The 17,459-nt window shown below is 31.6% G+C and overlaps 1 protein-coding gene across 3 annotated transcripts; it reads right to left on the bottom strand.

The window, feature by feature from the left end:
* Positions 1 to 3,541: 3,541 nt before the first annotated feature.
* LOC110626503 (leucine-rich repeat-containing G-protein coupled receptor 4) lies at positions 3,542 to 17,069 on the bottom strand. Of its 3 annotated transcripts, none has more exons than XM_021772422.2 (16): positions 16,915 to 17,069; positions 15,150 to 15,448; positions 14,934 to 15,062; positions 14,631 to 14,838; positions 11,908 to 12,054; positions 11,112 to 11,186; positions 10,373 to 10,444; positions 9,948 to 10,019; positions 9,492 to 9,563; positions 9,304 to 9,375; positions 8,635 to 8,706; positions 7,874 to 7,945; positions 6,653 to 6,796; positions 5,067 to 5,138; positions 4,458 to 4,604; positions 3,542 to 4,136 (listed from the first exon to the last, which is right to left on the bottom strand). In XM_021772422.2, the coding sequence occupies exons 2-16, from the start codon at positions 15,345 to 15,347 to the stop codon at positions 3,952 to 3,954; spliced, it is 1,737 nt and encodes a 578-aa protein (XP_021628114.1). In that variant the 5' UTR covers positions 15,348 to 15,448; positions 16,915 to 17,069; the 3' UTR covers positions 3,542 to 3,951. The 3 variants fall into 3 exon arrangements, with proteins under 3 accessions (XP_021628114.1, XP_021628115.1, XP_021628116.1); XM_021772423.2 differs by lacking the exon at positions 16,915 to 17,069 and adding an exon at positions 16,416 to 16,832; XM_021772424.2 differs by lacking the exon at positions 16,915 to 17,069 and adding an exon at positions 15,718 to 16,355.
* Between the last annotated feature and the right edge of the window lie 390 nt (positions 17,070 to 17,459).

The following is a 17,459-nucleotide window of genomic DNA, read 5'->3' as shown; positions in this document are numbered from 1 at the left end:
TATTAATATTTTTTTTTTTGAATATATATTAAGCATATCATGAAACAATACATCAACAGCACTCTGAGCAACTGATTTGTAGATTTACGGACATGAGAAATAAATTCATCACTTAGCTCATGAAGTAGAGCTTTGATATCATATATTAAAATGCCTAACCTCTTTCAACCAGCACGGATTCCCAAAGCTTCAACTATTATAGTGGAATAACAACCTTCATTGAGCATCATTGCTTCATACATAAAATGAACCACTCCTGTTACGAAGAATCCAGTCAAAGCCATATATTTAAATTCACGCCACTCCCTGCATTCCAAAAATGGAGGAGGTGCTGACCAATAACCACTTTTAACAGAATGTATCTCTGAGCGGGATCCCAACCACCTACGAATCAGCAGAGGAATTTGTTTAATCAGGTCAACATCTCTGTTAACCAATAAACTGAATTTAACAATATATGTTTATCAGCCTGATTTGTAATCGGCGCTAGACCTTATCAACCACAAAATGAAACACCTCATTCTTCTTCTTCCCAATAAGTGATGGAAGACCAAGTTAAGATTCATTTGCAGTAATGACAAACACACACACGGAAGATGTAACAAGGTCGTTTGCAAGCCTTTTGATGGATAATGATTATTCATATAGTAACGGTTGAACCTCATTCACAAACCATTCCCCAATTCAAAATCCATAAATTAATATATCTAAAGTCATGCTGTTAAGATAGACAAATGCTGCTGAAAACCTTTCAAAGGGGTCGGCGAAGAGCATCAAGTGTGCTGTAGCCACTGCAAGCTCTTTTTCTTTATTGAACAATAAAATTTACTCTTATTTTTAATCAAAAAATAAAATTTATATATACAAATCACAACTACTAAATTCAAGTCATAATAATTTTAACAAAATTTCTGTGATATACAAATTCACAATATCGACAAGCTATTATTATTAGAAAATTAACGACCTTGCCTTTGCATTACTACAAAATACAACTGAACCGTTGGATTTTGGAAGAGTGAGAAACGTCTGTTTTTGATTTGACATCATTCAATTATTTAATTTTGTCAAAATGCTGAGACTAAATCATTAATTTTTAAAAAAATTAATTTTAGTTTAATTTGATGATGAAAAATAACTTTTTTTTTTATTAGAATTAATCCTTTCAATTCATTTATATATATATCAAATCATTAAGTACATGTGATTTTTTTTTTCTAGAAAAAAGTAATCCTACTTTTTTTAAATTAAAGTATCCAACTTTATTTTTAAAAAAATAAGTATAAAAAATCTATAACATACCATTATTTTATTTAAAAAACTGATATTTTGAAAAATAATAGAGTCAAGAGGTTAGATAGAATCTATTAATACTATTAAATGCAATAATTTGATAAACCACATCTCTGTGATATTTGAACTTTTGGTCGAGTCTGAAAACCCTAAATGAAAATCGTAAGAGAAATTAGAAGTAAATATATACAATTATAAATTATTAGATTTTTTTTTAAAAAAATACACACTTTTACCCTTTATACCCTATTCAGCAAGAAATTGCAATTTGATTATTTGTTTTTATCAAACTCAATAATAGTAATAAAGAATGATGGAGATCTACAAAAATTTTAAAAACACATCTTATTTTAGATTTTGTTTCTTGTTACCTCTATTATCCTTTTTTTTCTTTTTATATCTTTATTTTAATATTTTCATATTTGTAAAATATTTATAATATTTAATTAATTAGTATTTTTAATTTCAATTGTAAAATAATTTTAACATTATAACATTTCAAACTCCATAAATTTACTATCATTATTTTTTACTTCTATTTTGTAAGTAATGTGATTATTCTATAACCAGTGTGTTATAGTTAAAATATATTTCTTTTTTCAGAAAAAAAAAAATAGAGAGTAGTATTCTTTAACCAATGTGTTATTATTAGTTTATTTTTTCATATCATATTTGGGATCTGGTAAAGTAAAATTTCTATGAAAAATATAATATTAACTAATTTATATATTATTAAAATTTAATCCTAAAACTCAATTAAGTAAATAAATTTAATGCTAACTGTAAACTCAATTAGTAAGGATGGTATGTTGTCACTTTCATGAATTATTCTCATAGTGGTAGATGAATTTATTTTCATTTCTCATTTTCCATAATTAAAATCTTTCATTCTCATACTACTACATTAACATCAGTTCAACAGCTATTAGATATTTATGCAAAATTAATTAAAAAATATATAATAATCTATTGTTATATTTGGCACATAGTTTCGTAATAATTCTATAAAATTTATGTATATTTTTTTTTGAATTTGACAAAAATTTATAACTGTCGTCATTCAATTCAAAAAATTTTTATTTTAAAATCGTACGTGAAATACTCTTTTTCTTATATACATAATGAGAATAATATATAATATCGAGTAAAAAGGAGAGTAAAATATTCTTAAATACTCTTTTTCTTATATACATAATGAGAATAATATATAATATCGAGTAAAAAGGAGAGTAAAATATTCTTATTATGAACTGAACAAAATTGGTTAATATTTTTATAAGAAATCTCTAGTCAATCTTTGGACAAAAGATATTTGATGTTAATATTTCCTTAATATCAAGCATGTTAATACTAAATAAAAATATTAAATTAACTTCAATAATTTATTTATTTTCAATCTCCCTTAATTTATAGGAATTATCACTTTAATAGTCTTCCATGATTACGAGTATCCAAAGTATGAACAAAATGAATGTTTGGTATCTCAATCATTTCTTTTTAATCCCAATTCCAATAAAAAAAGACAAACCAAATGAGTACCAACAAAATGAATGTTTGTCATCCCAACCATTTCTCTTAAACCCAATTTCAATAAGGAAAGACATAAACGAAATGAATGTTTGTTATCTCAATCATTTACCTTAGTCCCAATTCCAGTAAAGAAATAATTTCTAGCAAAATTTTTACATTATTAATTTCTAAGCGTAGTACTTCTTTCCTTTTTGTATGCACCTATTAGTACTAGTACTAGTGATGTAAGTTTAACCTGTCATACAAAATCCATAACCATAGACATGGATGTGTAACCTTTCATTCAATGCTGAATTGACACTTCGAAGCTGCATTAATCACGGATATTGAACACAAGGAATTATTTTATTTATAAATTTCACCATCAACAAGCATTGAGTTATTTGCAATCAAGCACAGTAGCATATTCAAATATAAAACTTAGGATTATAATTAAACATATTATTTAATAAAAATTTAATTATTTCAATTCAATTATCAAATTAAATATATTCAGATAGTAAATTGGACACCAAATATTTTAAAAAATCATTATAATAATCAAATTGAACCAAATAAACCTCTATTAAAATAATCGGTTCGATTTGATTATTCAATTATAGCCGAATAATACACACCTATTTGTTATTTTCATTCTTATGTGAAGTCAAATTTACACCAGCAGTACCCTAAAAAAATTGGATTATATGGCGCACACAGGCAATTAAGCACAATAGCATATCCAAATATAAAACTTAAATGAGATTGATTTAAGAGGCTGTGCAGTCTGCAGTTATGCTGAACAAATATTTATTTATAAACCAGTGAAATAAAAAAATAAAAAAAATTAGAAAAAAAAAGAGAGAAAAGCCTTCACCCAAGAATATACACAAGGCCCTTTTGTTTATACCAAATAGCCATTGCTCAAAAGACTTGCCAAGGAAGCTTATATACAGTTTCTTTCATACTAAACAATATGAAAGAAAGCTTCACATAATGAGCAAATTTCTTTTCCAAGCATCCCAACACCCATATTTACACCACTTCATTGGTTCATTTGTCTTTCTGCCTTCATATTTTTATTTAGAATATCAGAACTCCTTCATTCCACACTAGATATTTACAGAATGTCCAACATTACCTCCTCGATTACTCAGGCCGGAAGCTCACCAGTTGAGGGAGGTCAGTTGATTGAAGCCTCTTAATATCATTAGCTGTCACTTTGCAGGACTCCAAGGTCAATGATTTCAAATTTTTCAGTGGCTTTAAATGCTTCAGTCCTGCACTTGTTATGCGCGAATTTGACATGTTCAAAGAGACCAATCTTGTCAACCCTGCAAGTACAAAGACAGATGCAAGAGTAAAACCCTCAGTAAGTCTATAAACACTAAAAAGACTAGCTAAACCAGTTATCTTTTGATGCATACAAGGCTTGCTGATGGTAATAAAGTCTGATCCTTTTTTACCAAAAAAAAAAAAAAAAAAAAACGTACAAGTTCCTCTAAACAGCATGCAGAGTCTACAAGAATAACTTTATCAGAAAAGTTTCAGCATTTTAAGAACTTGTGTGTCGAAACAAACCATATATACAGTACATCCAAAAGGAGAAAACAAAGTGAGATAATTCATATAATGCACAGTGCTTCAGACCTTACCGGATATCAGTTCCAAAGATTTATCTGTTAGATTGCAGTTCTGTGACAAATTTAGCAGCATCAGAGATGAAAGATCTTTAATGTTCCTTGTGCCAGCATCAGTTAATCCTCCACCACATATTTCCAAGGACTGCAGATTTTTGAAATCTAAAGAAGCAGAGCAGCAATTGAAAGAGTGTGAGAAGGGGACCAAAAAATGATGACAGAAGCTTTCTTCTAGAAGGAATGCAAAATCCAACTTGAAAAAATGCCAACTTCAAACACGTTCTTAGTGGTGTCATGAAACTATTTAATATGTATCAACAAGGCCCATCATCAATAAGATGTTCTCATCTATATATATAAAAAAGAACTAGTTATGTTTTCCTACTATCTTCAAGTGACTTTGGTATTATACATATCTTTCAATCACATAATAGAACAACTGAACAAATCTTTCAATCACAGATAATGGAATAACTGAACAGGATAAAGTTAAGCAAATGCCCTATTCTCCCAAAGAAACTTTTCAGCAATGCAGTAAAAAATGGCAGTTAAAGCAATTATGCACTCAGCAGTACAAATAACTTTATCCCTTTGGCAGGCATATTAAAGTGTGACATAGCATACTTCGCAAATAATTTGTTCCAGAATCTGTAATACGAGCTCCAAAGAGATCCAGATGGGTTAATCCTGTCAAATCTGCAGAAAGAAAGAAGAAATGTAAAGTACTTTCATGCATCTAGATACCAAGATGCTTAAGATATTCAATAACAAAAATAAATAGTAAATGCGTGATTCACATATCCTTGCGTGATTCACATATCCTGCCACTTGCAAACCAAAGAAGTTAAAATAAATATGAGATATATTCTTATATAAAAATTGTAAACATAGCCTCTGAGACTAAGAATGCTTCAACGATAGTTACTTGGAATAGGATACCTACAAGTAGTTGGTACAAATATGGGAACTTGTATGCCATTTAATCAAATATGGGGTATATAGGTGATAGACTTACTTGGGACACCAATTTAGATCACGGTATAAGAATTGTATTGATACAGTACATGGATTATATTTTTGTGCACAAATCACTTTTTTTTTCTTTAATTTTATTTTGCATAATACATCTAGTTTGATTTAATATGAGTTATTAATTATTATGGTACATTTTTGACACAATAAACATATCGCAATTTAAAATTATTATTATTAATTTTTTAAAGATAAAAACAAAATTAAATTAAAGAATAGACCTTTAGTGTTTGTATTTCATAGAAAAGTCTCACCCATGCAGTTAATTAGTCAAATATTGCTCTCACCTAACCCGAATGACTATATATATATATATATAAAAGGTAGAGTCCCATTTTATCTCCTCATCCTTTATTCCTTCTCTTAATTCTTTGTTGGAAACCCCGTTTTAGTGGACATGTACACCCTGTTTTAGGGGACCTGAACAAGCAGCAAAAAGCTCCAGGACGCTGTAAGTACCATAATTTGGGAGACATAAAACTATACATCACCTGGCATTGAGGGGAGGGGATGAGCGCATTATTAATTAAGCATTTGACTTTATGCATTCAACTTTTTTTTTTTATTGCAACTTTCATCACGTTCTCATCAAATTGAATTGTTTCTGCTTTCCTTAGCCAATAAGAACAGTTGAGATATAATTGTCTTTAATCTAAAGGGTACACAATTGCAGATTAACTCCAAAGGCCTTGAAAGAAAATCATATCATAAATAGGTTTCTCCATCCTATAGAGGATGATACTGTTCGATAAAATTTTGCACCCAGTTGGAAAGCTAAACATTTCCAGTAGTGTTGGCTTTGGAAAACTTGAAAGCTAAGTAGCAGCCTAAAATCCATGGCACCAGGACATGCTCTAAGTAGGATACACAAACAAATTAATAAAGTACCATAAGAGGGCATCTAGATCTCTCTCTCAGTAATACCAATTTCTTTCTTTTTCTTTTTTCTATTTTTGAGGCAATCAGGGGGTTAAATAATAGATACAATATCCATGTGGAATTAGAGAAGTACCACAAGAGGACACCTCAAGAGGAAAACCAATTACTTGAAGATCATGTATCTTAGAAATTCCAAAGATAAGTTCATTTGAAATGAAGCAACACAATAGAAGAAAAGTTAGGGAACAACAAGATCAAGAAACAGAGTATCTATAGGCAACATCCAAGAATACACTTACTAGTTAGTGCTGCAAGTCCACTATCAGTAATTTGGCGAGCATCAAGATTAAGAGATTTAAGAGATGACAGTCCAGACAATTTTCTCATACCGCCATCTGTAATCATGGTGAATGAAAGATTTATACTCTCCAAATTGGTCAAACCTAAAATGAACAAATCAAGAGGAGATTAGATTATGCAGTGTAGATAAACCAGGAAATAAATTGTCCTAAATACACACACACACACACACGTACATATATGTATGATGTATATATATATATATATATATATATATATATATATATATATATATATATATAAAGAAGCTTTAGAAGAGTTGGGAGGAATAAGGCTCCCCCTAGCCCCTGCCCTTGATTCAGCATGCCTAAGCATATAAGGATGAGCATGCTGTTGGATGAGAATGAAATTTTCCATCCAAGAGTTGGAGTTCTCATGCACAAGTGCACACGAGCTCACTGAAATGGTACCTTTCTATTTCCCTTCAGTTGACTGCCAGACTGATTCATGATTTAATTCATGGTGGTAGCAACCATAAATATCTTTATATCAAGTAGCCTTTCCAGAAATGTTCCTTCATTTAGGTAGTTAACAAATGAACTTGGACATTCTTAAAAAAACTTGAACTTAAAGGTTGTAATAAACCAAAAGAAGAACATAATTAAAAATAATTTGGACAATTTTCTTGTTATTAGGGGCTGCTCCTTGAAAAAAAGAAAACCAGATTCTCGAAGCTAAATCTAAGATCAATATCTATCCAAATGCTTATTATCTTTGCCAATAGATCAACCAATAAACCCTATAATTCCAAGGCTTGGAAATCATATAATAGCTTCCTCAGAGCAATTAAAATTATTACTTTATGAGATTTCACTGAGCCTTTTTCTTTTGTTTTTTTTTTTGGGGGTGGTGGGAGGGAAGAGGGAGGACTAGTATCCAAATGATCTAACTTGATAAAACTGTCAAAGTTGCATTCAAATTGAGATGCTAACATTTCAAATGCAGCAGTAAAGTACTACCAAAAATAAAAATGGCTGAATGAAATCAATAACCCTAAAGACTCCAAAATAAGCAACGCTGACAACCAAGGGAAGAGATTAATCTATCAAAGAGACATGAACTACAAGAATAGAATCTATAACACAATCAGTTAAGAGAAACGTAACATCTATTTGGACTTATTTCAAGTACAAGTCACAAGTAGGATATCAATTTCTAACCAGATAGGTAGCGAAGCCCACTGCTTCCAACTTCAGTATCTGACAACACTAAGCATTTCAAACGTTGGAGACCTAAAAACAAATGATAAGAAATCAGCACTGCTGGTAGAAGGAATTGGAAAAAAGGGCTGCATGTTACACCCAGGACAACATTAAATTAACAGAGAGAAAAGAAAAGGATGAAAAAATTAGAGGAAAAATTTAGTACACGTTAGAATATTAGATTGATCATTATTGAACTCAATGCTTCAGACTATACCTCAACAAAGCTTTTTGAGAAAAGAAATAGCCAGAATCAATTTGTTGCCACATAACAAGGCTTCTGATAAAAAGACTGGCTTCATTTCAATAGAAAAATCACTGTTGAGTCTTGACGAAAAACTATACATTCTCTTATTTTTATTCTTTAAAAAATTTGCAATAATTTTCAATCAACTAATATTTCTGCAAGGATTTGTAACATAAGAAATGTTTAACACAACTACGCAGATTCAAGAAATTTCTGATTTCATTCTAATTTGAGACTTCATGCATGACATAAAAGAGTATAAATTTCACTAAATGAAAGATGCAAATGCACATAAAGATGATTCAGCAAATACCTTTACATGGATACAAAAATCTTGGCATAGTTCTGACATTTAACAATCATATACAAGCATCTTCTAAATACCTTTTTAATTAGAATATATTTCAAAAATTGAAATAAACACAATAGCCTTTTTTCCCTTCCACAAGGAAGAGGCAAGCCATTTAATGACCTGCAATATTCGCCAGCCCCTCATCATCAATTCTGCAAGAATCCAAGTTCAAGCTCTCCAAATTTGTCAAACCTGCTCAAAAACAATGCAAGAGAAAAATTTCCAAAAGATCATATAAAATTCATTTATTATAGTTTATTAACCTATTTGATGCACAAAGTGATTTGTGTTTCCCCATTTTTAGACATCAAATTGCAAAACTTCCAAAAATATTCAAGACATCAAAAATCCACTTAGAACAGCTAACAAGAAATAATGCTCATACATTTGTAATTTAAAACAGATGCAATAAATTTCAGAATCATTTTGCCAAAAATTAACCAAATACTGAACAATACTGATGTTTAACTAGCATTATGCAGGGCAAGAAAAACTCAAGGAGAAAAGTTAGTGGGTAAAAAATAGCACAACAAAATCCATGGAAGAAGAAATTTCAGAGCTCTTAAGGTAAGGAACTGTATTTTTAGTGTTTATGAACCAATGGAGGACTTCCACCATGGTATATCTTTCAGTTTCCTTCAAAAATCCATTTTCCCCCTGCTTTCTCATCTCTTTCAACCACATTATTAATTAATTTCCAGAAATCTTATCTACAAGTGACAGAAACAAACATTAAAAAATTATTACACACAAGTATTGGCATCAATAAATAAGAGAGAGAGAAACTACCTTTCAGGTGTACCAAACATGCATCTGTAATGTCACTGAACCCCAAGTTTAGCACCTTTAGTTGTGTGAGGTCTGTAAATGACAAGGCAAGTCCAATGAGTGGGATCACTTCTAACACATTTAGCATGCTTTAGCTGCGATTTTAAAGTACCTTACAAGATTCAGTTGAAAAATATAAGTGTACTTACTGGAAAAACCCTCACATCCATCGTCAGAAAGATGGCATCTGTTAAGATTCAAATACAAAAGCGAAGTAAGAGCTGCAAAAAAAAAAAAACAGGGAAATAAAGTCAGTTTGAACCTAAGCAATAGAAAGATATTAAATAAATTTAGCTCGAAATCAAGATAAATTATGCAACTTAAAAAAAACGATGTACACAGACAGACATTCATCATACTGTATTCCCAACTCCCAAGAGATTCTCCATATTTACAATCATAGGAAAAACAAGCCTATCAAGCGAGAGCATCAATTGTCAAATTTCAAACAGATGGTATAAGTTATGTGCATAGTATGCCACAAATCATCATAAGAGATTCTCAAGGTTTGCTAAGCAAGAGGCTGCAAGCCATTTTATCAATATTTAAAAAAAAAAAAAGACTAGTGACCAATGGAAACATTAAACAGTCAAACAGATGTGAACCTGAGAGAGTCTCCAAGCATGCAGCTGTGACAGGGCATCCTTCCAAGTTTAACAGATTAAGCTTATGCAAACCTGAACCGCACAAGTAGAAATCAACATTTTATTTTTTAGCTTTTTGGGAAGTATTAATCAACTTCAATGATAATTAAGAAAAACTTATATGTTACTCTGAACTAAAATGAAAAGTCGAAATTGCTATATAAAGTAGTCACAATGTGAGAGAATGCTTAAAAGAACTGGTTGGGCACCTCTAAAACTACAGTATCATATAACCAATAAGTATGTGCTCTTCCAGGAAATAAAGCTACTGATTGCTTCTCTTTTGTACGTTAACCCTTAAAGAGAAAAGCATGGAACTGGCATATTTTCCAAGAATATGGCATAAATTTATACTTCTAATATTAACAAAAATAAGAGATTACTACCTTTCAAATAAGAAATGCCAACATCTGTAACCTTGCTGCAGGAAATTTGTAATCCTTTCAAGTTCGTCAACCCTTGAACAGAATTCATAAGCAATTAACCCACTGGGCAAAACTGGAGGTTAATACATAAAGTTGAATTTAATTTGCAATTTTCACATCAAATTAGCTTCATAAAAAGGAATCTATTTCAATGTTTTGTTCATTTTATTTAAAAAGAAATGCATTTTAATTTCTCTTCATTTTATTCTCAAGTCCAAAACCCCATAAAGGCACACTCTTAAATAATAAATGAGTTATTATATCAAACCATTGTCAATGCAAGCCATCTAGCAACACAAACCTAGCCAAAGAACTATTTCAAATTACTGTTCATTTTATTCTCAAGTCCAAAACCTTGCAAAGGCACACTTTAATAGTAAATGAGTAATTCTACCAAGTCATTGTCAATGCAAGCCTTCTAACAGCACTAACCTAGCCAAAGAACTATTTCAAATTACTGTTTATTTCATTCTCAAGTCCAAAAACTTGTAAATGCATGCTGTTAATTGTAAATCTAAATCAGGAATTCTATCAACTCATTTGTCAATGCAAGCCATCCAACTACACTAACCCAGCCAAAACCCAATCAAGCTGGTACATATCTAGTTAATTCACCTTTTCTTTTGTGTTCTTTTAAAGTGTTTTTCTTTCTTTCTTTTTTCTGGGGAGTGGGTTTGTCTGTGAAAGAGACGCATATTACCAGAAAGATGCTTCATATCTGTATCTGTTATGCAGTTACACCATTTGATATTAAGAGACTCCAACTTTGTCAGCCCTGTAGAACGACAGACCCCATAAGGATTAATTAAAAATGGAAATACTAACACATCCACTGGATAATGTTGCAGCTTGAAAGATCTGAGTTCAAGCTTCACCATCTTAAATTCTTCAATTATAAGACCCACAACATACAAACATGCAAGAATAGATAAATGTAATAACTCTACATGAATGATTCCTGATGCCACTGTCAGTACACATGTGCATACAAACATGCAAGAATAGATAAATGTAATAACTCTACATGAATGATTCCTGATGCCACTGTCAGTACACATGTGCATAATGTTACATATACACACACAGATAGAGCTTTGAAGGATTTCGAAATAAAATTCCAAGAGTATAACCACCTAGCTTCAAGACTATAAGGGATACAATACATGAGAACATAATAACAATAGCATTATATAATTCTCAGAATAAGTACATACGATACACAGGCACAAGTGCACATGTTTATCAGCAAAGCAAAAAACTGTCATATATAAGCATAAAGAATACACAGTTTTAGAGCTGCTATTTTAGTAGAATGGAAACCAATAAACTAATAAAGGTCACTTAAATGAATTCAGACAATTTAGCCAAACCAATTAAACTCAATTACATGTAATCAATAAAAAAGCCATATTCTCAAGGAAAAGCCATATGCAATTCTTTACAAATAAAATATTCTATAAAGTTTTCTAATGAAATCAGATAACGGTTAAAAATACCTTTAAGATGAACAAGTCCACCTCCAATGCCAGGACACCTCTCCAAATCCAATTTCACCAAGTTAACCAAGCTAGCAAAGGCACTCATGCCTTTTGCTGTAATTGAATCATTCCTTCTAAAACTCAAACTTGTCAAGTTTGAGAGGCCTGTAAATTTTTCAAAAAGAGAATATTACAAGAGCTAATCCCAGTATGATTGCTTGTTATTCCCGTAATTTTGACTTTCGAGAAAAATGAAGGGTCAAAAATATCCCAACAGAGAAAAGATAAAAAAAAAAAAGAAAAAAAAAGAAAGGAAGGTAGTGCAAAAGAGTCATAAAAAGATAAATAAATGAAAACAATTGGAGCCAGGAAAACAGTAACCCAGTTTTGTGGGGTGGGTGGGGGCGTGAGAATTGAAAAAGAAATTGTACCCACAGTCTCCTCTTTAGAGGTACAACTATCAATTGGCCTATGCGTCACAGAAATGGGGAAATAGGTAATCCTCAATTTTTCATTTAGAAAAAAAGATAAAGAACAGCAAACTTCCTTGATTCCTAACTCCCCACTTCCTGATACGACACCCACACCTCTCATATTAAGAACGGGGAGATTACCCACTAAAGTAGGTAAAAGGAATCAGTTTCTGAATAACGGTACTCATATTGGTTAGTTTGCAGTGTACACTCAGTGCTATAGAGAAAATTTTCTAAAAGGACACAAAATAACTTGAATCAATATTAAAACAGGAACTTGACTAAATAGGCAGCTCGACCAAAAAATTTATAGTTGTCTAAAACAAATAATAGCTGGAAAAATAAAGAAGACCAAAACCTTGTTTTGCATAAAGCTTTCGAAGCACCCACTGTAAAATAATGGTGTTTTGGACAGTGACACCAGTAATCCTTTATCATTGCCTTAAAATTCTGGGTGATAGCCTTTTTCTAATACCACATAAAAGACTCCATATTTAGATACGATAAAAGTTGTCCAATAGTTGAAAAGGCCTCCCAACAATCTCACTCAATCCATGAATCCAATGAAGAAAATACCCCATCTCACTTTACATAAAACCAAAGTGAACAGGAGATTACAAAAGAGACATGAGTTATAATCAAGAAAACCAGTCATAAGTGAGATGTGAGATACCCCATCTTACTTTACATAAAACCAAAGAGAGCAGGAAATTACAAAGAAACACCAAGTTATACACAAAAGAACCAGTCATAAATGAGAAACAAATCAGAACCAAAATACAGCAACTTTGCATCCAGAAGACATATAAGCTAATGTTGGACAGCATTAAAAATTATGTTAATGGGTATTACCCAAATGCTGACTATATTTGATTTTCAGCCTCTTTATTTCTATTTGATATAAAGCTAGTTAAGTACTCGACTGATGTACAACTTTAGGATCATTATTTTCAAGTATCATCACAGTGATCTTCACAAATCAACATAGTAGAACTTCAATAATCAATATGCATGAATGCCTATAGCCAGACATATAAGATGATACTAACAGCTCATTATAAGTTACTGAGCTTCTTTATCATTTGTTAGTGATTGGCATGAAATGCCAAACCATTTTATTTGAAAAGTTCCACAAAAGTCAACTTAAATTTTTGTTATTCAATTCACATGATAAGCATGCCAACTGGATATGAACATCTTTCAAGGTTCTGTCTCAACCAATAGAATACAAGGGGAATAAATAGCTAAATAATCATGAAAAAGAAATTAAGCTAATAGAGCATGTGTTAACCAGTACAATAATGGCCAGGGGACAAACACATTACTAAAGCACATGAAGAATTGGAACTCAACTAAACACAGCACAAACTGTCTGAATTAGCAATAAATCCTTTTTCTATATTTAGCCTGTTTAGACTCCAAAGTTTCATTAGCTGTTGAATATAACAATAAACATGGGGAAAGAAAAAAAATACTCATGCAACCAGACAATAACTCATTAGATTTTCACATCCCAATATTATGAAACCATTTAATCCTTTTAGGCCTCTCCTCCTACTGTACTTTGATGCTTAAACTTGATAAAGGTCACACTATCAATATGCCTAAGAGGTACACACCAAGTTAACAGCACATAGAATTCTATTCATGCATAAACAGTTTCCCATCAGAGGAAAGTCCAGACTCCAGAGGGAAGTTACTAGACAATCTAAGACTATTTTAAAGTAGTTTGAGAGCATTAGACAAAAAAATGTTAAATAAATCCAGAGAGACATAATATCTGTCCAGACTACATTACATAAAAATAGAAATCTGAGTTGCTAAGCAGTTGACACTTGGCTTTCCTCTGAAGCATGGAGGTCAACTGGCTAAAAGAAATGCATGTGGGGCAAGATAAAGGATTCCCCTTTGTTCTAATTTCTTAGGTCCAGAATTGTAACATTTCATATAAAATCACTGTGTTCCATTGATGTCCTCTACCATTTTATTATCTTATTGCTTTATATTACTCCTATTTTTGTCCTACACCACTTTCCATCAGGAAAATTTCATTATATTCTTAGGTCCAGAATTGTACCATTGCATATAAAATCACTGTGTTCCATTGCTTTCCTCTACCATTTTATTATCTTATTGCTTTATTTTACTCCTGTTTTTGTCCTACACCACTTTCCATCAGGAAAATATCATTATAGTGCTTCTGAACTGTATAACTGGACTAAATACAAAATAATGGCAGGGGACAAGTGAAGGATAGAAAGAGATTACCACTAATGTGATTAAGTCCAAGGTCTGAAATCTGGTCACAACAATTAAAATTTAAGGCTTGAAGGTTTGTGCAGTCTTTTAGATGAATCAATCCAGAATCAGTGACATCTGAACCAGAAAGATCCACAGAAAGTAAAGATATCCCTTGTGAAGAGATTACATCCATCCAACTATCATTAACCCCAGGGCATTCTCCCAAGTGAAGGTCCTGCAGATCCACAAGTATATTAGCAAATGCAACAATCAACAGAAACAGTGAAAAAGATTTTCAAGGAATTTGCCTAATAACTTGCAGGAAATTACCTGGAGAGCACAATCTCGGAAAGCTTCCAGAGAATTATCAGTCAAACGTTGAGAACACACTAATTCATTGAAGATTTGCTGACTAATATCCCTTGGAAGCATAGAAAAGGTACTATATTTATCCATATCCTGTTTGAGAAAAAAGATATAGCAATCAGAGTGTCTGGAAAACAATTTAGGGAGCTTGATAGTTGATATAGCATCCAGTAGAATTACCTCACGTATATTTTGGATGCACAATTCCATAAGGGATGGACATCTCTGATTACCTCGCTGCAGTTCACAAGCAGGTCTAGAAAATGAAGTTGCCAACCACTTTGAGCTCGCACTTTTGCTATATCTTCTAGAAAGCCCACAATGAAAATTATCTTCATTGTCCAATTGACCTCTCTTCCTAGAACAAGCTCCCCCCATTGAGGAAATATCTTGTAATCAATTATATGTCATAAAAACCGCAGCAGAATACTACCCTAACCATTCAATTACCAAAAATAGAATATGCACTCTACTTCACCCTGTAAAATAAGAAACAGTATAGCAGAATAAGTATTCAGTACAAGTATCATCAAGTAATGAACTCTTAAAAAGCTTTCCAATAATTCCTCATTATATAAGTGATTTTCTTTCAACAGGAAATTCTTGCAAATACTTTTGAGGAGGGAATTCTGAAAAGTTCCTTTTCTTGAATAACATGCATAGAAAATCAAAGTACATAATGTAAGCACCACAAAGAATGTTGTTTTGATAAATTATACAGCAGTTGTTAGGAGAACAGTTGATTTACGTTTAGGGGGTAGAACTCTTGCATACACAGGCATGTCCACCTCACTCCAAAAAGAAGTAATTATAAGGTTTCTTCTCGAGAAAAAATATCAATTACAAATGCAAAAAAAAAAAAAAAGAAAGAAATAATGAAAGAAAAGCGCATAGCAAAATTCCCATAATGCTTTCTAATTGAGAAGTGCAAACATAAAATCAATGTTGTTGCTGGAAACAGCAATTTCATATAAGGTTAAATAGCAACAGTTGACATTTAAAACATTAAGGCCTATCAAAAGCTCTGCAAAACCAAAAACGCTAATGCCACAAGGTATTAAAACCAGCATGAAATTTGTCCAAATACTGAAGATATAATAAAAACATCAGCGATTACCTAAACCATTCCCTAATAATAAATTAATGTCATTTTACAAGTTTGACATGGTCATTAATAATAACCATTTTAGCAAGCTTTAGCTCATTAAATAAGTGGGCTATAGTGAGTATAATCACATAATAAGTACAAATGAACTATTATCTCCCAAAAGCAAAAATAATAAATATTATAACTACAAAAGGCCAATATTTCCACAAGGTCTATGCAACATAAATGTTTTTTATTTCCAGAAAAACCAACGGTAAACAATAATAATAATATATTTTAACGCTTTTCACTCCAAAAGAAAAATCAAATTGAACTACTCATAGAAGAGGTAACCATACTGTTATAGATTCAAAGTTATAGCCCAGTTCAACCATGTCACATCGTCAAAAACAAAGAATTCAAATTCATGTTCTGATTCTAGGCCCGAAAAAAACTGAAATATCAAAATAAGCAAACAGAAAACAGAAAACTGCAAGGAAAGGTGGGATAAAAAGGCAACTTTGTATCCAAAGAGATAACAACCATTATTTCAAAAAAAGAAAAAAAAAAAAGACGAATAGTGAAGTTTGATCACTAAAAAAAAAGGCTAAAACAAGGAGAGGAAAGAAAAAGACGGAATTTTTTTTCATAAAGCAAACACACATATACATATCAGGATGAGGACTAAGGCTCAAAAAAAAGATTCCATTCCCCAGAAAGATTTCCACAAATCATTTTCAAGGAAATCATTTTCCAAGGAAACAAACACACTGGAAATTAGACCACTAAAAAACAGATAAAGGAAATAGAAAGGGAAAAAAAAAAACACAAAACCGATTCTCCAATCTCCATCAATACCTTATCATGATCGATGACTGAACCGATTCTATTTTCTCGGAAAATCTCATAATCACCGAAAATTAACAAACATAAGAAAGAAAGAGAGATGTAGAGGAGAGTGGAGGTACCATTACAGAATAGTGTGAGCCGGACTAAAAGAATAGTAAAGGAAGGCAAGGTGGCTGTGACCGAACCAGAGTCCAGACCATTCAATGGTTGACACGTGGAATAGAGTCAGTGAGAATGACAAAAGGTAGGATCGGCGTTAGGTGCACTGAAAAGAAAAAAGATGAGATAATGAGAGAAATGTGGGGCCCGTTGAATGGGGTTTTAGATTTTTTTTTTCTTTTTTAATTTTCAATTCTCTTTCTGAAACGCTTTGCTTTATCCATTAGCGTAAATGGGGCCCACTGGCATTGGGTTTTCTTTTGAGGATAGTACACGCAAAGTTTCTTTAATTTTTTTATAATCATAATATAATGATGATTATATTGCAAGTAATTAAGAAATTAATATATAATAAATTAATTAATCTCCTCATCATTCCTTTTAAAAATATAAAG

This window comes from Manihot esculenta, chromosome 11 (assembly GCF_001659605.2).
Source record: "Manihot esculenta cultivar AM560-2 chromosome 11, M.esculenta_v8, whole genome shotgun sequence".
Classification (NCBI taxonomy): domain Eukaryota; kingdom Viridiplantae; phylum Streptophyta; class Magnoliopsida; order Malpighiales; family Euphorbiaceae; genus Manihot; species Manihot esculenta.
This window is presented reverse-complemented; position numbering and strand designations above follow the sequence as displayed.

What these genes read in the sequence shown, in the direction of transcription:
- LOC110626503 (XM_021772422.2), bottom strand. Translation starts at nt 15,347, where the DNA reads ATGGGGGGAGCTTGTTCTAGGAAGAGAGGTCAATTGGACAATGAAGAT. An exon ending in TGGACTTAATCACATTAGTG is followed by an intron (nt 12,055 to 14,630) that starts GTAATCTCTTTC and finishes AAAAATTTACAG; the next exon opens with GCCTCTCAAACTTGACAAGT. An exon ending in TGGACTTGCAGCACTAACTA is followed by an intron (nt 5,139 to 6,652) that starts GTAAGTGTATTC and finishes TTCTTTCTGCAG; the next exon opens with ATTTGACAGGATTAACCCAT.